Source organism: Eurytemora carolleeae, unplaced genomic scaffold (genome assembly GCF_000591075.1).
Source record: "Eurytemora carolleeae unplaced genomic scaffold, Eaff_2.0 scaffold487, whole genome shotgun sequence".
Taxonomy (NCBI): domain Eukaryota; kingdom Metazoa; phylum Arthropoda; class Copepoda; order Calanoida; family Temoridae; genus Eurytemora; species Eurytemora carolleeae.
The window spans coordinates 40,786-63,670 of record NW_019396430.1 but is presented as its reverse complement, the minus strand read 5'-3'; the positions used below and the strand labels follow the sequence as shown (position 1 = coordinate 63,670).

Genomic DNA, 22,885 nt, shown 5'->3' with positions numbered 1-22,885 from the left:
AGGAGAGCTATTTAGCAGGAATACAGGAGGTTCCCCAATCCGACCAGGAGAGGGTTGAGGGACAGGTTGGATAACCAGATATGGAACCTGCTCAGGATCATGCAGGAACGGGTCAACCAAGGTGCCTGTAATGATATTGATATTGAATTAATAGAAGGACTACAAACCATAGCTGTTCTACAAGCTAGGCTTAATGTCCTGACTGATATAGCAATTAGACACGGAGCTAGGAGACCTTAACCATACCAAGGGATCTTGAGCTAATGTCCAGCTATTATTATTATGTATATGATATATATATAAGTATACATTTATAAATGTAAGATTAAATGTATCAATGAATATACCTATACATGTGAATAACTTTATTATTAGGGTGTTATTTAAGTACGTGCATTCAGACAGTATCCAGCTATCTCGACATATGGAGATAGTTGAAATATTGTAATGCCAGGTTACACAAATGATAGATATAAACAGGTTTAAGTACTTGTATAAATCTCATTAAGTGTAGATTTTTAGATACCAATTTATTGCACGTTATGTGGTTCCACAATACCACAATTGTTTTAAAACAGAACAGCTGACATAAGCAGGGGCGTTCTAGGGCTTTTGTTTAGGGGGGCACAATTTTTGGGGTCCCCCCCTTGGCAACAGTATGCCCCCCCTTAAAAACCCCTTTTTTGAAAAAATATTGATACCTTTTTTATTTTGTTTTGCCCCCCTCCCACCTGGACTTGTTTTGTTCACCATAAATCAAAAATCACAGCATAATTACAAATTATATTAAGCCTTTGGAGGTGAATTTTTTTAGCGCATATTTGTTTCAAGAGTGCCAGGAAAAGTGTTCAAGTGCAATTAATGAAGTTAACATTGATTTACTGTCAAAACAGTCGCATTTTTTCACAAAAAGCGCGCGCGCGCACACACTTTTGCTCAGATTCCTTCAAAACCAAAAAATGCATGTAATATACATAATTCTGAGTTTGCATGTAAAAAATCAGCCTCCTACGACAGTTCTAAGTTATGTTTAAACACTGTTTAAATTTTCTGCAGAGTAATACGTTTCGTGGCCCCACCTTAATTAATATTGTGATTTATATTAACCTGAATATATTTCTTTTTTTATTTATATCAGATGTGTTGACTTACTGAATATCCGGTTGGTAACGTTAGTTTTTTTTATTGTTTCAGTATATATAATACACATTTTTCTTGCCCCCCCCCCCACCTTAAAAATGTTATGGGAGAGGGGGCAAAGAAAATGTTCGTTATAACTTACCCCCCCCCCCCATAAAAAACGTCTAGTTGCACGGCATTGGACTATACTAGTGTAAATAATAATACTTCCAGAGAGTTTAAGTGAGTGATAATTAATTCTATTTATATTTATCTTATGCAGAAATATAAAGTTTCATCATTTGATACTACCATCCTAAATAACTCTCTAGGGAGTAGCGACCCCCTCTCCTTCTTACCTTCTCCTCTCTCCTAACCCGGCCTTCCCTGCCCTTCCTTACCTTCTCATACTTCCCCTCCCCTCCTTAACTTCGCCTCTTTTCCGTCTCCCCCTCCTTACCCTCTCCTCCCCTCCTTACCTTCTCCTTCTTTCCTTACCTTCCTCTTCTTTCCTTACCTTCCTCTTCTTTACTTACCTTCCCCTTCTTTTCTTTCACTCTCCTCCCTCCTTACCTTCCCCTTCTTTCCTTACCTTCCNAACAATTATCAAGCTCTACTATCAAAAACAAATCAATCTGATTTTTAAAAGAATTTGAGAAGTGCCAGTCTCATGAAAGAAAACGCATTTCCGCCCTCACTACACACAGTAAGTAGTGCTGATCCAATTTAGTTTCATAAAATTATTACTATTCTTGATCCTTCTGGAGATACTATAGCCATCAATTCTACTTAACATAGGAAATTGCAATGCATCATCTAGAGAATAGATTTAAACTATATCTGAATATTGCCGCATTGGTCAAATTTAAATCTTCTACAGCATAGTTCTGCCACTTTGATTTATACCAAAAATAAAATGATAATAATAATAATATCCATTAAGCTTTAATTCTTGTACTTTCCAGCGTGATTCAGTTAAAGTAAACTTAAAACAATGCAGACTTATCTCTAAAATTCTATCTTCACAGTGGGGTTTAATACCTTTAGTGCCTGTAAAGTATTTCACACACTGGGACGGAGCTCTAAATAATAAAAATAAAATTATTGATACATTAAAATATCAAAATTAAATTTAAGATCTTATTTCCAATCTATCAAGAGCTTTAAACCATCCTTAGTAAACGTCAAACGAACAAAATTGTAAATTGTTCACAAATTTTTGTGAACTTAGAAAATAACTCCATGACCAAGGTCCAAGACATGCAAAATTCTAATCGTTCTTTGAACAATTCATTTTGTTAGCAATGAAGCGACTTTTTTTCTCTGTATAGCACTTTTTTCATATTTTTGTCCTTCTTTAACCATTTTTTGATTTCTTAAAACACCACCATTCCATTTCCATGCAAATAAAAAATTCTATATGAAATCAGTTCTCAATTTTAAGGTTGGAAAAAGTGAAATTAAACTAGTTGGTATAGAGGTTGCTTTAACATATAAACACACTTTGGTAAATTCAACTTGCATTAAAAATATATTTTCATCATGAATGTAAAATAAATTGAATACTTGACAGTGAACACAATAAATATCAAAATTACTTGAACAGTAAATACTTAAACAATCGTAAATAATTTGTGAACATAATACAACATTACATAATATATAATGTAATTTAAATTTAATTTAAAACAGTCTAGCACATAAGAACTAGCATGGAAGTTGAGTATAATCAAGTGAGAATCCGTTAGCAATTCCACCGCTGGCACCAGCTTGTGTTATCTGAGTTGCTATTGTTGTAAAATGTGTGAGGGAGAAGGGAACTCTGGTAGCTGAAAACATTAACACATTAAATGTGTCTTATATAATATGGCATGCATTCATTCACATGTAAAATTCAGTGGGTTCACTGAGTGCTGAACTTATACATATGCTACGTATATCAAACTACACTGTAAAACAATTCTGATGCAGATGCACTGTCGTGATATTGTACGGGGCCGATGCAATGTAATGATAAGCTTACGCAAATTCTTTATGCGTCAGTAATTACTTTGTTGCGTCGGTACATCACTATAAAAAAATAGTGATATTGTGATTGGAACAGATACTCATTTTCCATAGAAATATCACTACTACTGTGCATTAGAAAATTTTTCTCAGTTTACACATGTTTAAAATCCATTGAACAAAGTAGTGTCGAAAGAAGATCTCATAGAATTGGTTCAAGCAAGGGGGGGTATGTTCTTATGCATATTCCTGCAGCAGAACCTGACTCATTTATGGCTTAAAAAGACCATTCACTTATTTGGGTAATTTGAGCCTTTGAGGGTTAACTAAATAGCCTATTAGCTATTCATTGGTAATAGTCTTACTTTTGAAAGATAACTGTGGCCTGAGGTAAAGTAGATATATCATTCAGAATTCCAGCGCAAAGTATATATGATGCCTTTGCATTTACACTATTTGATGTTTTTTGTCATAGTAATGAATTAAAAAAATTTCAAATATTAAATTAAATTGTAGTATCTAATATTTGTAGATATTTTTATTTTTTTCAAAATTATTTTAAAATCGTCTATTTTGAAATTTAACTTTTTTAAAACATTTTATCGTTTGATATGTTTTCTCAATTTATTGAAAAGTTTGGAATCTAGGAACTGGTTTATCTGAGAGAGAAAGTCGTCTTTGTATAAACATGTTAATTTGTTATATCATGTTGAACACGAAAAACGTTAATTTCTTGCTAATTCTAAAATCAAAAGTTTTTATATTTTATTATATAATGGCTGACAAATGATGTCATTGAAATATGATCATTTTAGATTTTTTTTCGCTGTAGTTACTGAAAAGAACTTTTAAATAGTGTACAAAGGCATCATACCTTTCCGCTGGAATTCTAAACGATAAATCAGCTTTTTCTCCAGTCATAGATATCTTTGAAAATACAAATACCAATAAATAGCTAATACGCTGGTTAGTTTACCATGAAATTAATCAAATAAGGGAACGGTCCCTTTAAAATAACACAAATCTTTGTGAATAAAACAGATTGGTCCCTTTTGTTTATTTATACTAAAAAATTTAAATATAGTTAGATATTGTACTGCACCCCAGGAACTTTGATGTAAAAAATTACCACTCTAACACAATGGTAACCTATCTTGAGGCAATTTAAATCTTTAATATTATTGCTTACATGTTACAGGACTAGGATTGACGGCTAAATTAACCCCCAGGGATTCTCCACAGAAATACTGAAACATTTGAATATTAGAGGTAAATTTAACTCTTTCTCAGGAAGAGAAAATTGCTCAGCGATGTCAGTAACTTCGGAAAATCTGGATTTATTCTTTAGTACAGGAACTGCATTATTGGAACCAAAATATATTCTGAAAATTATTTTCAAAGAATTTGCTACTTACTTAATTTACTCTATATAAGGTTTGGATAATCATCAAGACCAAATTTTAGATTTTCTACTTACCCTCTGGGGTCCGATGGCTGTATCAACCACACCATCAGGAATTAAGATGTAGGAATCAATACAAGCTGAAATCATAAAATAATTCAACAAGTCTGATATTAGCTAAAGTTGATCAAATTTTGACAAATATAAATATGTATTACCTGCAGTGTTTGCCGCTATTGTTGCTGAGGCATCAGTCAGATCAAAGGCATCTGAAATGAAATAAATTATAGAAACTGATTTCATTTAAAATGTCCTACTAAACATGATAATGCAGTTAATTGTTTAACAATATAATGACAAAATAACGTCTTCTTTAGATTAGACCAGTTATTTTTGTATCTCTAGATATATTGTATGACTGTACTGTACTGTAATTCAATAATTCAATAAAAAGAAGTCTTTCAAAATGCAAAAAAATATACAGGGGTGTATATTTTTAAGAATTATCCCCGCCCCCCCCTCGATCTGGGTAAAAAATGGAAAATTGCACACGATAAGGCAAGTTTAATCATTGTTTTTGATACTTTTTATCCTAAAATTTATTTATTTTCCCAAATTCATCATTCATTTTCCCTAATTTAGCAAATAAAACCCCTAAAACAAATTTCCCTTGCAAGCAAACATATATAACTCTGGGGGGAAAAATGATTTTCTCAGAGGGGGAGGGCATAACTTTTGGAGAAAATATACACTCCTCAAAGTACATGCAAAATCGGATTTTGTTATTGTATTTAAATCAAATATAAGTAATGTATTATGCAAGAACTTTTCAACTTAGAATCTAGAATTTACAATTGACCTCTGGTTGGCAGTTAGCTGATTTACAACAAAAAGTCCAAAAATCAAGCACCCCTAATACATACTATCATTATTAACCATTGAACTTTTCCTCAATACTTCTTGTAAAACATAAATAAAAGTGTTGCCTGATGGAGATGTTACAGTGCTTTCATCCCATTCTATTCCACAGTAACCTGCACAAAGGTTAGGATAACAACTAACACTTTAAATTTTAGAAAAATTTGGAAAATCTGCCAAAACATTCTGTTTTTGCATAGACAAAAATTAATCAATAGCAAAACATTAGAATTCTATATTTTAACATATTTACAAAACGGTTCAAATCATATCTTTTAGAATTCTTTTAATTTTTATTCAACAATTGTTAAATAGTTAAATATGAAAGGAACCACCAAAAGGGTGACATAAATATTCTCGTAGTCTTCAAGTCTCACACCAATAAAAGAACAAAGTAGTTGAACATTTATATTAACAGGGAAACAAAATTAAAAGAATTAAAGAACTACAGCGATGTAGATATACTGCTACTACAGTTCATCCAGAGTCACAGGTTTGGATTTCCTGTACTCAGTGATGGGTTTCCTATGCTCCGATCCTACTTAGCAGTTTAGATTGCAGTTTAGATTATCCGTCCTACCACTGGGCTTCCTGTACTCAGTGATGGGTTTCCTATGCTCTGATCTTACTTAGCAGTTTAGACTGCAGTTTAGATTATCTGTCCTACCACTGGGCTTCCTGTACTCAGTGATGGGTTTCCTGTGCTCCGATCCTACTTAAAAGTTTAGACTGCAGTTTAGATTATCCTTCCTACCACTGGGCTTCCTGTACTCAGTGATGGGTTTCCTATACTCCGATCCTACTTAGCAGTTTAGACTGCAGTTTAGATTATCCGTCCTACCACTGGGCTTCCTGTACTCAGTAAAGGGTTTCCTATGCTCTCCTCCATCCAGAGTCACAGGGTTAGGTTTCCTATACTCAGTGATGGATTTCCTGTGCTCTTCTCCATTCAGAACCGTCTTGTTTTTCCCATGGTTTCGATCCAACCAAGCAGTTTCCATTCCTTTAGACTGACTGCTTCTTAGATTGTCTATCTTACCACATGTGGGGAGTTGGCGAATTTCTTCATCCTCTCCTTTCGAGAGCTGGTGCTCAACTGATTGTCCTTACTGTATTCCCTGTGTTCTTGGGGTTGTGCCCATCTACCCAGCAACCTTCCATGCGGAAACCCAGTCAAGCAACTTCGCATAGGCTTATCATGCTCTGTAAACAAAGTGTGCTCAGGCCCCACAATTCATGTGGAAACCAAACCCCAGTCTGGTTTTCTATTCTAGGCTGGTTCCATGGTATCCAATATTTCAAATTTTGCTAATCAATTAATTTAATTGGACTCTTTTAACTTATTTAGAAAATATCCTTTAAAAAGTTGAGAGTACATTACTGCATAAATTACCTTTTTCTTGTCTAACACAGGACTCATAGTTTTGGCTAGTTAGTTGGGTATTCCCTGCAAATCCGTAGCTTGTCACTGTTCCTGTAAACCAGTGTTTTAAAAAAGTGTTCATAAGACAACTTAAGTTAAAAATAACAATTTAGTTTCACTATAAAGTTTGGGATGTAAGGCTTAACAATTATCAAGCTCTACTATCAAAAACAAATCAATCTGATTTTTAAAAGAATTTGAGAAGTGCCAGTCTCATGAAAGAAAACGCATTTCCGCCCTCACTACACACAGTAAGTAGTGCTGATCCAATTTAGTTTCATAAAATTATTACTATTCTTGATCCTTCTGGAGATACTATAGCCATCAATTCTACTTAACATAGGAAATTGCAATGCATCATCTAGAGAATAGATTTAAACTATATCTGAATATTGCCGCATTGGTCAAATTTAAATCTTCTACAGCATAGTTCTGCCACTTTGATTTATACCAAAAATAAAATGATAATAATAATAATATCCATTAAGCTTTAATTCTTGTACTTTCCAGCGTGATTCAGTTAAAGTAAACTTAAAACAATGCAGACTTATCTCTAAAATTCTATCTTCACAGTGGGGTTTAATACCTTTAGTGCCTGTAAAGTATTTCACACACTGGGACGGAGCTCTAAATAATAAAAATAAAATTATTGATACATTAAAATATCAAAATTAAATTTAAGATCTTATTTCCAATCTATCAAGAGCTTTAAAACACATAAGACATTTCATATATTGTTGGAGGTGCTAGTGCTTAAAAACGCCCAAGGCACAGAGATGGGCATAGCTTTTTTGAACAAACAAAATATTTGGAATTTGTTCAGAAAAAAGCAACAATGTTCGAATGAAATGGATTGTTTAGAAAAATGAAAAAATAATCGTTTATTAAAATCAAAACAAAAAACTAACAATTTAAAATCATTCGAATAAACTTTAAAACTATAGTTTTTTTACTGAACGAACAATTTAAAAAAAAAACTACAGTTTATTACCAAACAAACAATTTTTTCGAAAATTTAAAAGAATAGACTTATTTAATGAACAAAGAGATTTTACTGAACAAACATTTTTACTAAACGGTTGTTCTTTGAGAAAACAAACGAAAACGAATGTTCTAGACACAAACAAAGAAAGAGACAGACAAGCTAAGTATATCTTCTTCTATATAATAAAACAAGACATTGTTAGATATGTTCCCTGTATAACCGCCGGCCAAATGGCTGGACCAAATGAGCTGAAAATTGTTGAGGGAACCCAGATTTCTTAAAATTCCACGGACAATGCCGGGCACTTCAGCTAGTATATTATATTTATATAGATGAAACCTGTAACTAGCTGAGCAAGGTATCTGTGACACTCTGACATTCCATTGGTTATTCGTAGTTCCGATAACAGAAAAAGCCAAGCTGACTGTATCACCATCAGTAGCTCCTGTCTCCACATACACTAAGTAAAATGATAGCATGTTCACTAGGCTTGAAAAGGGCAGATTGGCTAAACTGGAGAATATTCTGTTTGATACTTACAAAATTATACCAAATTTATTATTATTTTAATTAAAAATTTACTTTTAAGCTTGTTTATTTTTATAAGTACAAATAATTCCATTTTAAGTTGTTTTAGAAAATTATGGTTGAAAGTGTAATGTAAACTTACTATGCTGTCCTGTATTAGTTCCACAGATAACTGGGGGATTCTTTCCAGTTTTCCCTAGTACTGTCAAGGAGTCAGCTAGAAATCCTGCTGTACATAATGTTGATCCGCAACATCCCTACAATTATTTGGTTAGAAAGGAAAAGAGAATTAAATGAACTGTTTAGACACAATTTTAGATAAACCTCCATTTGTTGAGATATCTTAATACTTCTAAAAAACACTGTATTTGTAAAACATATGTCATGGTACATGATGCAGTATACTTATGTATAGAGATTATTTACATTTACAGATTATTTAATCATACCTAGATAATACAACCAGGGGCGGATTAGAGCCCCTACCTTAACTTCTAGAGGGGGGGGGGCGGCCGTCGGCAACCCTTAAAGGGATTGTTCGCGAAAAATGAAAGGGGGTATAGGCTTAATGCGATAAAAAAGCGCTTTTGATCACTACTAATCTTACTTCTATCTGTTGCGTCTATAAGGAGAAAATTGTTAAAAACGACTCACATCAAAGAACGCAGCGTCCATGCTTTTATTTCATATCATGACGTTCCTTAAAGGTAGTGTTCGCGAAAAATAAAAGGGGGTATAGGCTTAATGCGATAAATAAGCGCTTTTGATCGCTACTAATCTTACTTCTAACTGTTGCGTCTGTAAGGAGAAAATTATTAAAAACGACTAATATGGAAGAACGTAGTGTCCATACAAATTCAGAAAGATGCAACATTTAACTCGGATCGTAAAAAGATCAATTTAATTCCAAACAAATCATTCAGATATTACAAACAGTAGTCATCGACTATTTTTTTACGCATTCGTATATAGTAAATATTTCATAATATTTTTTCGAACAATCCTGGGAAATATGAAAATGTCGTCTTCATTATCAAAAATCCTCAAAACAGGAATAAATGTTTTCAAAAGTAACTCTCAGATCATGAAAAATACAAAATATTATGAAATATCAACTATTTACGAATGCGTCGAAAAATTCCCCTCTAATATATGTTCTATTCTCTATGGCAATTTTACAACGTGCTGAACAAGTTGTTCTCTGGGTTTTGGAATTGCTCCAAGGGTTTTGGAGTGCTCCCAAGATTTTGGAGTAAAATTTGGAAATTTATCTGTCCTTTTGTGAAAAATACTTTAACACTTTAAATACTTTAAAGGGAGTGTTTGCGAAAAATGAAAGGGGTTATAGGCTTAATGCGATAAAAAAGCGCTTTTGATCGCTACTAATTTTACTTCTATCTTTTGCGTCTATAAGGAGAAAATTGTTAAAGACGTCTCATACCGAATAACTTAGCGCCCATACAAATTGAGAAAATTGCAACATACAACTTAGACCGTAAAAAAATCAATTTAATTTCAAACAAATCATTCAGATATTATAACCTATAGTCATCGATTATCTTTCGCCACATTTGTATATATTTTATATTTTATAATATTTAATTTTTTAGAAAGCGTTCTATCGGATTTCGAAAAATGTGAGTGGTGCGCGGCATTCTTAGATAGTTGCGCAAGCGACAAGAGAAATAATCAAATTCAAAACAAATTAATTTAAAAATATTATAAAATATAAACTATATACAAATGTGGCGAAGATAATCGATAACTAAAGGATGTAATATCTGAATGATTTGTTTGAAATTAAATTGATTTTTTACGGTCTAAGTTGTATGTTCCAATTTTCTGAATTTTTATGGGCGCTAAGTTATTATTATTAAAGCAGAAAATTGAAAAAATAGCTCTGCTATTTGCTACCCCTTTTTTAATGTTCAGATATTTGCATTGAAAAAATCGCAGATTTCAGTCCAAGTAGCCTGTGGCGATCATACAGTTTTGATTAGCCAAACCAAAGACATATGTTTTACCTTATACATTAAAGATTATTGGTTAATGTTAAGAAAATAATTTTTAAGTTAAATACATAAAAGTTTTATTTGAGTTCAACATTTCTAAAAGTAATCTTATTTCCAAAATTTTTCTTCAGAAAAAATCCAATTTTTCACTTTAAAAAATCTTAAATTGTTTGTTACCAGTTAAAAAGACGTTGCTACAGTCACAAAATCAAAATTGGCCCGCACTAATTCAAAAATCATCAATTATTGAGATATCTGATGAAAACAAAGAAAAACCTGGGAGCAATTCAAAAACCCTAAGAGCAGCCCCCCCCCCTCGTTCAACCCTAAAAGAAACAATTAGTTTAATTATTCATTTTTGTTTCCTAAAACTTACTTTTTTGTCATACTTTCCCTTTTTCTAACCTGGGGCATAGTTGAAACTGCTTGAACAAGTGTTATGAAGTCAAGGCGAAGTTGACAGATGTCAGAGGAAACTTTGTTTATTGTATATGTGCAGGTTCCTGAAATATATTTTATATGTGCAGGTTCCTGAAATATATTGTATATGTGCAGGTTCCTGAAATATATTGTATATGTGCAGGTTCCTGTAATACATTGTATATGTGCAGGTTCCTGTAATACATTGTATATGTGAAGGTTCCTGAAACATATTATATATGTGCAGGTTCCTGTAATATATTACCTGCTGTATTATAGGTGGAAGGAAATCCTGGGTTAGTAATATAGGAAACATTGTTAGTAACAGTACTGCTGCAGGCAGATTTTGAAAACAAGCAGCATACACCAAATCCTAAACAGTATTCAACAATTTTAACTTACGGAAAAAATTGTTCGGATCAGAGAAAATTAAAAAAGTACTATATGAACTTGGAAATAAAACACTCCTGTAATTCTCCCATAGAAACAACAATACAATAAGTTATTATTCAAATCAAAGCAAATCAAAAAAAATGAAAAGATTAAAATTAGTTTTTTGAAAAGAATACTATACCAGCTGCACAGGATCCACTGGTAGTTCCTCCTTTGCTTTCGCACTCACTTGTAGCATAACATGTTCCTTCATAAACATTAAAATATATTTTCTATTTTTTTATTTTCCCAATATGGTATTTTATTAAGAAAAAAATTCTAACCAGATGACCACCAAAACGATTTTCTCTTTTGTAAGTTTTTTTTCCAAAAAAAACTATTTCTTGAAAATTATTTTCCAAATCTTTAATTAGTATTATTATCATTTACTGAAAATAAAAAGAAAGATTTATCTAAGAGAGAAATTTTCATGTAAGCCTTGATTTGAAGTGGTGATTGCATACCGATCTTGAACCCTTTACACCGTAATATAATCTTGAAATGTTTTATCTTATCAGTAATGATTCTAATTGCAGTTAGGGGGACTGGGAGCCAAATTTTGGTTAACAAACAGTAGTTTTGAAGAAGTTTCTGCTAAAATAAATTAAAAAATAATATTCTGGAAAAATTAGAATTCCGAATAAAAATTCAAAATGTACCTATAGCAAAGCTGGCGCTTAAACTATTACACTCTAGGTTCGGGAAGTTGACAATACTGAACAGAGACAGAACTGAAAACAAATATGACAGAAATGAAAATTATAATTTTAAGTTAGATAAACAAATTCGTTGATTAAGTCATCAATTTTATACAGGCTAAATATACAGGGGTACCCACAAATCATGAGACTTCTAAGGCAACTGTCTTAAATTTGTACTGTCTTTTTTCTCTAATTCATGACTTCCTTCAAATGTAAACTTGTTTTTTTAAATTTAGCTTAGATGGATCTCATTTAAGAATAGCAAACACCTTGGACATCATATTTGTTCTTTTTACGGCTTGTGAATTTTTCAGAGAAAATTTTTTTAGGCACGTTCAAACATATTTTTAATAACATTAGGAATTTTTCATAAAAAATTGGTAAAATTTTGATAAGATTAAATTAAATTTGTTTGCGCGTGGAAACTACAATATGTTTCCAAAGAAGGTTTAAGATCATAGATTAATTAAATTAACAGATAGGACACTAGATGTCATCTTTTCAAGATTTGGATGAAACTCGTCCACAAGAACCCTGAGGAGTTTCACGCAGTCGGCGTAGGGCAAGCTCTCTCTGTCTTGTAATTCTACGCCGACTAACCAATTTTTTAACAAATTTTCTTACTTTTTTCGTTTCTTTTAGTCTCAGGTTCCATATCTTCTGGTTTCACAATGCCAATAAAGGAATGATTTGGAGTTACATATTCAAATTTTGCAAATTTTTTAATTTGCTTAAATAGCTTTTTGTAATCATCTATAGAGCGCTGAAAAATAAGGAATTGGCAATATTCCTGATGTATTGCCAGGCTGAACAAAGGTTGCCACGATGTAAACCATCTTTGCCAGAACCAGATACTTGAGCATAGTTTCCATAGCTAAAATTAACTTTTAAAGGGAGTGCTTGTGAAAAATTAATAGGGGTATTTCCAGAATTAGGATTGAATTTGAAATTTAACATTGCCAGTTTAACTTCTATTCAATGCATTTGAAATTTGAAAATTATGAAATATGTATTTACGAACCAAATATTGTATAAGCGTACATCATTAATTTGAAACTTTTTCTTTGATTTTTACAATAAAAAATTAAAATCTAATTTACATTTTTATAATTAGAATTTTAGATTTTCGTTCAGAAGAATTTTTCGAATTCTTTACAAAATCTTTCAATCCAAAACCACAATGCTTCTTAAAAATCTTTTGAATGATTGAATTTTGACTGAAATCAACTACTGGAATGTATGTATTATGTGCATTACTGCTTCGCTGCCAGCGACCAAAGTTTTTGACAATTTTGACAGAAGTAAAATTGGATGCGATAGGTTAGGAAATTTAAATCTGAATCAGCCAATACCCCCTTTTTCATTTTTCACTCTCTTAAAGATTTTTTATTGAATCCGCTTTTTATATTTTAACACAGTTAAAGCTTCATATTTTAAGTTCTTAAATTTTACAATATGCTCGGTTGACATGTTTGAATATTTCTTTAATATTTACTTACAAGAAACAATTTAAACCCTTTAATAAAATTTTCAGTTTTCTGTTTTGCTCTTTGTTAAAAAACCCCATTACTCTCCGCACAAATTAAATGCACAATTCTTTCCAGTTAGAAAAAAATGCGTAATTTCGAAAACTTGTAAAGTTTGCCGGCCACTGATTTACCTGTTGCTTCTTACATAGATAAGAGAGGAGTGGTGAAAATTGCAATACCATTTGCGAGGTTGATTCGCGAAACGAAATTTGCAAATTATGTACATATTTAGGTTAAAGGCAATAAAAATTTTACTGTTATTAGCATTAGGCTTGCCAAATAAATGCGCAAATTTCATGATTCAATGATATTCGCATAATTGGATAGATTTCTATTTAATGAGTTTTTGGTTCTGCTTTTGATTTTGGTTTTGTTTTTATTTCAGAGAAATTCAGAGGACTTCATTTATTCATACTGGAGGTTTATTTACTATATTAGAGGTTTATTTATTATATTGGAGGTTTATTTATTATATTGGAGGTTTATTTACTATATTGGAGGTTTATATATTATATTAATGGTATATAAAATAATATTAGTGATAGTAAAAATAATGAAAATAATAAAGATAAAAATTATAACAATAATAATGACACATTAACCTGTCTTTTTAACGTTTCTGAAGATGTTTGAAACCTCTTGTTGGATATTTTGCTTGGCATTTGAGCGGAACTCGGCCATTCACCCCTTTATAAAAATTATTTATTACATTAATCATTTTGGTTTCAAGCTTGTGATTCTAGAAATATTTTGTTTAATACGAATAATTTGTGAAATTATAATCAATCAAAACGAAAAATAATTGGATTGGAACCATATTCATTTATGTGCGAAATCTTTGCAAATTGTTCTTCAGTTCTATTCTGCAGCTTAAATCAGGTGGTTTTACTTAGTTTAGTTTAGTTTATTTAGTTTCGTTTACTTTAGTTTAGTTTAGTTTAGTTCAGTTTAGTTCAGTTTAGTTTAGTTTATTTTAGTTTAGTTTAGTTTAGTTTAGTTTAGTTTAGTTTAGTTTAGTTTAGTTTAGTTTAGTTTAGTTTAGTTTAGTTTAGTTTAGTTTAGTTTAGTTTAGTTTAGTTTAGCTTAGTTTAGTTTAGTTTAGTTTAGTTTAGTTTAGGTTTTTTTTGGTTTAGTTTAGTTTAGTTTAGTTTAGTTGAGTTTAGTTTAGTTTAGTTTAGTTTAGTTTAGTTTTTTTGGTTTAGTTTAGTTTAGTTTAGTTTAGTTTAATGAAAGGATATATTTCAGGAGAAATTGAATATGATCTTTCTTACGATTTGTCTTTTCTTACTGAAAGGTAAAACTTTTAAATTTAAATTGTATGGAGACTAGGGACACGTCAAAATCTATTTATAAATTTTGCTTAGCTGGGTGTCTGTTTGTCTGCTTGTTTGTATTCAATAAACGTCAAAACGGCTGAACCGATCGGGCCCAACTTTGTGTGGGACCTCACTTGACCCCAGGGAAGGTTTATGAATGAATAAAATTTTAAAAATTTGTGTTTAAAAGTTTTTTTTTACTTTTGTAAAATTTTGAAAATGCGCGAAAAAATATTATGAAATCCGCGAAGTAAATTGCACGAAGAATTGTAATCTTTTCTGTTTTCAACCATAAGTCATTTAATTAAAGTGCTATTGAAAAGAACATTCGGAGTTTGTATAATAATTCATTTTACAATTGTGCATATAATCAAGATGTAACTCGTATGATGCCTAACTTTTAACTAAACAAAAAGTTAAGTAAAAAAGTATTTGATGGCGGCCCGATAGTTAATTTTAAAAACTAATAAACTCCAATAATAAATTTTAAAAATTACGTTTTTTAGGATTTCATGCCTCTGAAGTCAATCAAACTACTCAGGCAACAGGTATAAAAAGCAAAATTATCAAAATTAATTTAATTTTAAAGTTTTTGCAATAAAAACTTTAAAAAAGAGTAAAAAATACCGTACATTATATTATTGGATTGTGTACAGTTTTAGAAAAAATTCCCCTGTTTTTCTTTTAAATTTTGTGGATTTTATTTAAGATTTCCTTACTGTTCAACATACCTTCATTTTACAAGGCATTATAATTAGTAATCCCATATATATATATATTATATATATATTATGGAATGTATTTCTTATATAAATATTTAACCTAATAAAAAAATAGAAAAATAGAAAAATATCAGGTTTTTGATGAAAACATCTTAACAGAAAATATTGGATCAAATTGTTGTAAAGTTTAGGCTGTGTTCATAATTGGAAAAATTCCAATAAATTGTGTGGTGCATGTTGAATATGTGACCAAATCTTAAGAATATTAAACTGCTCTTCTATTTGACTTTCTACGGTGTTTGGTTTGAACTGACGGGTTTTTGAGTATTTAAAACTTTAAAACAAATTCTGATAAAAAAATGAAATCTACAAAGGAATTGAGTCTTAGCTCAACAAACTCCGATTTTCTTTACAGCCCAATTTCGTAGACCTGAGATATTTCAAACTATGAATTCGTTGAACCGACTACTTTAAGCTTAAAATATTAAAGGTTTACACCGTCCGGTTGCAAAGATATAGGGATTAGAAAATTTAAGTTCGTGGCAAAGAGTCAATTCTCGAACTGTAAAATTCCGCGAAATTTCAAATCAAGATTTGAAAAAGATTTTAAAGATTAAGATATTACAAAAAATAAACTAATTTTCTTTAATCCCAGTCATTTTCTTTTTTAGATCGAAATGGAAAGTTAATCTTCTCAGTGATAAGGTTCCCCAACGCTCCCTGTGTCGGATCTGGAGGCTTTAATGGAACCTGTTACACTGCCTCGGAATGTTCAGCAAAAGGTATTTTTTTAACATTAAAAAAATTTTCAACATAGAACGAATTTTATGAAGCAGACCTTTTCACACTGAAATCTTTCACGTTTTCTGGATTCAGATTATATTGAAAAATCTTCACTGACTTATCATGGAATCCTAAAAAATTAGTATTCTATTAATAAGTAGACTAGATACATGTTACCGAGAATATTAATATGTAGACTAGATATATGTAACCGAGAATATTAAAATCTCAAATTTGCAAAATTATTTGAAAATTTAAGTTCAAAGGCTCAATTCATTTGATTAAATTTATTTATTTTTAACAAATTTAGGCGGCAGCTCATCCCTGACGTGTGCTTCTGGATTTGGTGTATGCTGTGTTTGTAAGTATTTATAAATAAAACAAATAGACATCGAAAATTGCTAGCCTTAAATAGCAAAGCAAAACTTCAAAAGAAAATCATACATAAATGAATTGAGTTTTTGCTTCAAACTCAAATTTTCTGATCCTATATCTTTGCAATATCGGGTTGCAAAGATATTGGGATTTTAAAATTAGGATTTGTTGCCAGCATTTTTCTCATCAACTAATTTGATCTTTTTTATATTTTGATGTTGAATTCAAAGTTACTTTTTTACAAATATTTTGTAAGTAATTTTTATAAAATGTAATTTTTTACTGAATATTAAAGGGACTATAAGCGTAATTTTAATTGACCCTCCATGCAAAGATTGCAATACCCGATTCGCAACGTTACCTTTAAAAGCTTTGTCTAAATTATGTATAAATGTCTGTAATTCTAAACACACAATGTTTTAAGTTATGGTTTCTCCTCAAAAGTGACTTACGTATTGCTGTATTACAGGAAAATATATATAGTAAATATCAGAATTAAATACTTTAAACTCAGAAAACGACAATATTAATTAGACAAAGATTTTAAGGTTACCGTTGTGCATCGGACATTATCATCTTTAAATGAAGGTTTACTTGTAAATATGATGACGTCACTATAAGATAGTTTAAAGATGCATTAAATTGAGATTAGTTAGTTTCATCTATTGCAGGGGACATTAGTTCCAAAACTAATACTCGGCACATTTACTGACAATGAGTGTTTGGAATGGAAAAAGTCTGGAAATGGGCCAAATCTTTTTCAAGCGTATGTATATTTAAATCCAAGCCGAATTGAACAAAACTACACCATACATTTATTAAAAATAAGTAATCTTCTATGTATAAATTTAACTTGTCTGTCTGTTTGTTTGTATCCAATAAACGTCAAAACGGCTGAACCGATCGGGCCCAAATTTTTTGTGGGACATCACGTGACCACAGGAAAGGTTTATGAATGATCAAAATTAAAAAAAGTGATTTAAAGGTTTTTAATTTTATAAAAAAAAATTTAAATTCTTGAAAATCCGCGAATATTTTTTTTTAAATCCGCTAAATTTTTTTCAGAAAGAACATTATCACAATTTAAATAGAAGATGGGCGCGAAGCGCCCTAAAAGCCTAGAAAGAAGGGCGCAAAGCGCCTTGAATTTCTAGTTATATAAATTTGGCTTGTCTGTCTGTTTGGGTGTTTGTCTGTTTGTTTGTGTCCAATAAACGTCAAAACGGCTGAACTGACCGGGCCCACATTTTTTGTGGGACCTCACGTGACCACAGGGAAGGTTTATGAATGATCAAAATTTTGAAATTTGTGTTTAAAATTTTTTTATTTTTGAAAAATTTTGAAAATGCGCAAAAAAATATTATGAAATCCGCAAACTTTTTTTGTTTTTGTTTTATACTGTACAAAGAGAAGATGTTCAGAGATAAAGCCACAATTAAAAGTTGAAATAGAAGATGGGCGCGAAGCGCCCTAAAAGCCTAGTACTGTATATTTAAACAATAAATGTCAACTTTAAACTAATAATAAGGTGTGAAAATTAGCTTTTGATGATACTTGATTTCATTTCTGAACATATCCCTTGAAAAAATTACCGTACTCATGGCGCGTTTTTAAAATATATCCTGGTTTTGAGACAATTACCCGGATTCTTATATTAATGTCAATTTTCAAGTATGTAGGCACTTCCGTAACAAAACAAGATTTTTTGATAAGGTGAAAAAGAATAGAAAATAAAAACAAAGCAGTCAATTTAGTCTTTTTAAGATAATGTTTGTTTTTAGTCATTTATTTTGTAAGTTATGAAAGCGAGTTTTGTTTTGAATTGCGGATTATACTCAAAAACGGGAAAGGGGATTTTGTCTCAAAACGCACCAAAGGTTCAAATTCAGGATATTTTCGAAAATGACAAACCTGGTCAAGGGTTTTATCATAAAAAGAACTCCTTTTATAATTTCAGCAAATAGTTTAAAATTGGAAATTATTATCTGCGTCATAGTTTTTACTATCTATTTTTACTCTGGATATGGGCCGGGATCCTAAAAACCCAGTCTTTCAATTTGTGCCCACTTTAAACACGATAAGTGTTAGAAATGGGCCAAGTGCTAGTTTCGGAACTAATGTCCCCTATATTGAATCATGCACACAGAAAGCAGAAGAACTTGTAAGATTTTTCAGGAACATTTTCTCAAGCTTTTTAAAGCTCGACGAAATAAATGTACAATCAGAGTTGAAAACTTTAGAATGTGATATCCTTAATCCTGATTTGTTAATTAATCCGGAGATTAATAACATGAGGAGAACAAGCAATATTTAATCTGAAGATTAAGAAAAATAGGAGATCAAGCTTTGATCTCGGTATTCACCATTCTAAAGTTTTCAGCTCAGTTTATCTAAAATCTTAAACACAAGAGATAATTTTTAATTCTAAGTGATCCTTGATTTTTAAAATGTTTAATTCTTTGTTTGAGCCAAATTATTAAGCTATTTCTTTTTATTCTAAAAGTTTAATGGATCTCTAATCTTTATAAAAGTGACTGTCGAATCCTAAGATTTATTTATTTAAATTTATTTGTTAGTTTCTATGGCATGTGGAACCACGATATCTCAGAACAATACCTATCATATCATTTCAAGCTTTACTGCAGCAACCACTGCTTCCCCCTGTACCTATACAATCTGCCCCTGTAACACCAACATCTGTAAATTAAGGCTGGATTTTGAAGTAAGCTCTAAATTCTTATTAGTTCTAATCTAAGTAAAAAACTCTTTTAGCAAGTAAAGTAGTAGGTATCTAACAGAATATTTCCCATGGACCATGGTTCTGCAAATAAGTCTTTAAAAATCAATGAAAATTGATACATGTACTAAAAACAGTCTTTCCTTTCCTTTTAAATAATAGGCAAATCAAACTTTTTTTTCAAATAATAAAATTTCAATTCCTTTTATATCCTTTTTTGGTTCTTGAATCAATAGAATTGTATTTTATATCACTTTAGACATTTTCCATAGCCGGCCCTCAATCTGCTGATGCTACTGCCATAGCCAGTGTTGGCCCTTCTATAGGAGATTGTAGAACCGATTCATTCACAGGAAACATTCTTAGTTTTTTAAACAAGATTTAATTTTGATTAATTGTATAAATACTCTAGAAAGCACAAATTTGAAGAGACTTTTTGTTAGATTTTCTGGTTGCCTTAATAGAGATGCATCGCATTTTGCTTTTTTCACTTCGATTGTACATCGTTAGTAAACGACCCAATGTATTATTATATTTTCAGTCAGTCAGAAAAACATGTATTCCTTCCTTTCCTGAATTTTTGTTTATTTTTTATCTATTTTGTTTGTGTTTTAACTGTACATTTGCTCAATAAAATCGTTTGTTTTCTTAAACTGTTTGTTCAATAAAATCTTTTTTTTCAGCTAAATCATTCATTTAGTAAAAGGTTAGGTTATAGGGCAAGTTTCCAAAAAACGTTTATAAAATAATTCATGAATGATCATCATTATCATTGATTCTTTATTTGTAGATTTCCTCATTTCATTTGACCTCTTGGAAATCTGTGGAAAACGTTTTGATAAGAATAAAATATTACAGAAACAGAAATACGAATAAAATCACCTCTTCTCAATTAGGATTGTTAATCGTTGAGCTCTTAAAAAACAAAAAACAAACGATCCTTTTTTTCTTAAAACTGTCGTTTTTGAATCTTTTTTCGCTAATGAATCTGATTTTTATGACAATTAATTAAAATTTGTTCAGGAAGATAAGTTTTATGAATATTGTCTTAAATGTTTGTCTTTTTATCGAGAGAAATAACCTGAATGTTTTCTGACTTAAGATCTAAGGGATTTCTGATCTAAGGATTTTCCGACCAAAAAAATGTATTTTGTCCTAAAAACGCTAACAATTTTCATAAAAAAAGACTACCTACTTTCGTTAACGAAACTTAAAAACGACTGTTTCCTTTTTCGTTTTTTCTTTGTCGTTTTTAAATCGAAACAATCGTTTAAAAAAAAGTGAGAACATCTTATCCCTATTCTCAATAATAGCAGTGCAAGATAATGATATTAAAGAAATAGTTGATTTTACCATTGATTTCATCGATAACTTCTTTTAAGAAATATCATCCTAGACATGCCATTAGTTTATTGTAGATATTTTGTATCGTTTTTCATCCAGGTTATTATATAATTGTAAAAGGACATTTCGTTTCTAGATATTTGAGTTTGCGTTCTTTCTCAGCAAGAATAATACATCTGAAAAACGTCTAACTGTTATAAAATCAATCCTTGTGGCGGAAGACGATACAACAAGGAAACCGGATATTCGAAGGCGGCAGGACGTACTCAAATACTGCCACGTCACCTTGATATAATTTTAATAACTCAAACTAAAATTTGTACTTTTACCAGTTAATAAATGTAATTATTTAAACCGGGCTTTATTTATCCGAGCGTAGCTAAATTGGTGACCCCTAGTTCGAAACTATATACTTATAGACTTTTATAGCTACACGCTCGACGAGTGAAAATGCCTAAGGACAGTGATAACATCCAAGCCCTAGCTGAACCCAGCTCGTTGGATTTATTAAACACAGTGTCAGTGAAAGTTCCAGCTTTTTGGCCAGAGTCTGCGGAGGCCTGGTTTATTCAAGTCGAGGCCCAGTTTGCACTCAAGGGAGTGACGGCCAGCTCTACGAAGTTTTACTACTGTGTCTCCTCCTTCAACCAGGACACCGCTAACCAGGTTCTCGATCTTATCAAGTCTCCTCCCGCCGCTGGTCCCTACGAAGCTCTGAAGAATCGCTTACTGAAGTTATTCGCCCTCGACGACTTCCAGAGGTACGAAGCGATTTGTAACCTTCCGTTATCCGGGGATATGAAGCCCACTAGACTAATGTCAAACATGCTTGCCCTGCTCCCGGCTGGTCACGAACCTTGTTTTTTTCTTAAAGGAGTCTTCCTCAAGAGATTGCCCGCCGATATTCGCGCCCATTTGATCAGAGACGATTTCTCCGATCCCATCTCTTTTGCCCTTAAAGCAGATGAAGTTTACCAAAGCAGAGTCTCATCCTCTCAAGTTTACTCCGTTTCCAGCACTCCGGAAGACCAGCACTCCGTCAACGCCGTTAGATCTTCAGTTCCTAACCGTTCCCTACGCTCTGCTACTCCGCACGCCTCCAGTCGCCAGGATAGCCGCTCCCAGTCTCCCACCATGTGCTACTACCATCGAGCATGGGGTTCAAAGGCGAAGAAATGCAGAGCTCCGTGTTCCTGGTCGGAAAACTAGTTCACCGGCAGGAGGATCTTCGTACCCTTCCTGCCGGGCCTGCTACTTCAACTCCTTTGGTTTATTTACAAGATTCACTCAGTTCACGAAGATTCCTGATAGATTCTGGTGCTTCTGTATCAGTGTTTCCTGCTCCACGCTCATCTTCTACCTCGTCAGGAGTCAGGTTGCTTACAGCAGATGGTTCCTCGCTCACATGCTCTGGATCTCGGATTATACCTCTACGATTTGGAATCCACAGGTTTGAATGGCCCTTCCAGCTTGCTCCTGTAGCCATTCCCATCCTGGGCGCTGATTTTTTGAAACATTTCAACCTGTTATTAGATGTTTCAAACCAGAGGGTTTTCAGCTCCGATTCACCAACCTCTCCGTCCATCATCCTTCCAACTGCTCCGGACTCCACGTCAGCTCCACTCAAGGCTAATCTCCTCACCACTCCGAAGTGTATCCAGGTCCTGCTCGCCGAATTTCCAGACGTAGCCTCTTCCGACGGTTTTACAGCCTCTAAACCTCGTCATGGAATCAAACATCATCTCCTCACGCAGCCAGGGCCTCCAGTGTTTGCAGGAGCACGTCGATTGGATCCAGAGAAGTTGGCATCCACCAAAGCCGAGTTCTCCGCCATGGAGAAGGCGGGTATTATACGTAGGTCTAACTCTCCTTGGTCCTCCTCCCTCCACATGGTCAAGAAGAAGGACGGAGGCTGGCGTCCTTGTGGAGATTACAGGCGTCTGAACACAGTTACAATCCCTGATCGTTATCCGTTACCTAACATAGCAGATTTCTCATCGAGGATCGCCGGTTCTACAGTTTTCTCCAAGCTGGATTTGCAGAAGGGGTACTATCAGGTTCCGATGGCTGAAGAAGACATTTGCAAGACTGCAATCATCACCCCGTTCGGCATGTTCAATCACTTGTTTTAG

General features: G+C 32.4%; 2 protein-coding genes across 2 annotated transcripts in view; one reads left to right on the top strand and one right to left on the bottom strand.

Moving 5' to 3' along the window:
* Positions 1-2,642: 2,642 nt before the first annotated feature.
* Positions 2,643-14,156, bottom strand: LOC111703166 (uncharacterized). The gene is made up of 16 exons (XM_023475040.1): positions 14,079-14,156; positions 12,738-12,821; positions 12,572-12,607; positions 11,906-11,977; positions 11,389-11,454; positions 11,080-11,187; positions 10,800-10,897; positions 8,525-8,639; positions 8,194-8,314; positions 7,456-7,496; positions 6,840-6,920; positions 5,515-5,562; positions 4,747-4,797; positions 4,604-4,668; positions 4,316-4,373; positions 2,643-2,948 (listed from the first exon to the last, which is right to left on the bottom strand). The coding sequence occupies exons 2-16, from the start codon at positions 12,817-12,819 to the stop codon at positions 2,827-2,829; spliced, it is 1,164 nt and encodes a 387-aa protein (XP_023330808.1). The 5' UTR covers positions 12,820-12,821; positions 14,079-14,156; the 3' UTR covers positions 2,643-2,826.
* A 127-nt stretch (positions 14,157-14,283) lies between these two features.
* LOC111703186 (uncharacterized) overlaps positions 14,284-22,885 on the top strand; it is an 18,027-nt gene continuing 9,425 nt past the window's right edge. Inside the window, exons 1-7 of the mRNA XM_023475060.1 lie at positions 14,284-14,355; positions 14,722-14,770; positions 15,299-15,340; positions 16,186-16,296; positions 16,608-16,658; positions 19,249-19,394; positions 19,669-19,762. Coding sequence (XP_023330828.1) covers positions 14,302-14,355; positions 14,722-14,770; positions 15,299-15,340; positions 16,186-16,296; positions 16,608-16,658; positions 19,249-19,394; positions 19,669-19,762 — 547 coding nt within the window. The 5' untranslated portion in view covers positions 14,284-14,301. The remainder of the gene's footprint in view (positions 14,356-14,721; positions 14,771-15,298; positions 15,341-16,185; positions 16,297-16,607; positions 16,659-19,248; positions 19,395-19,668; positions 19,763-22,885) is intronic.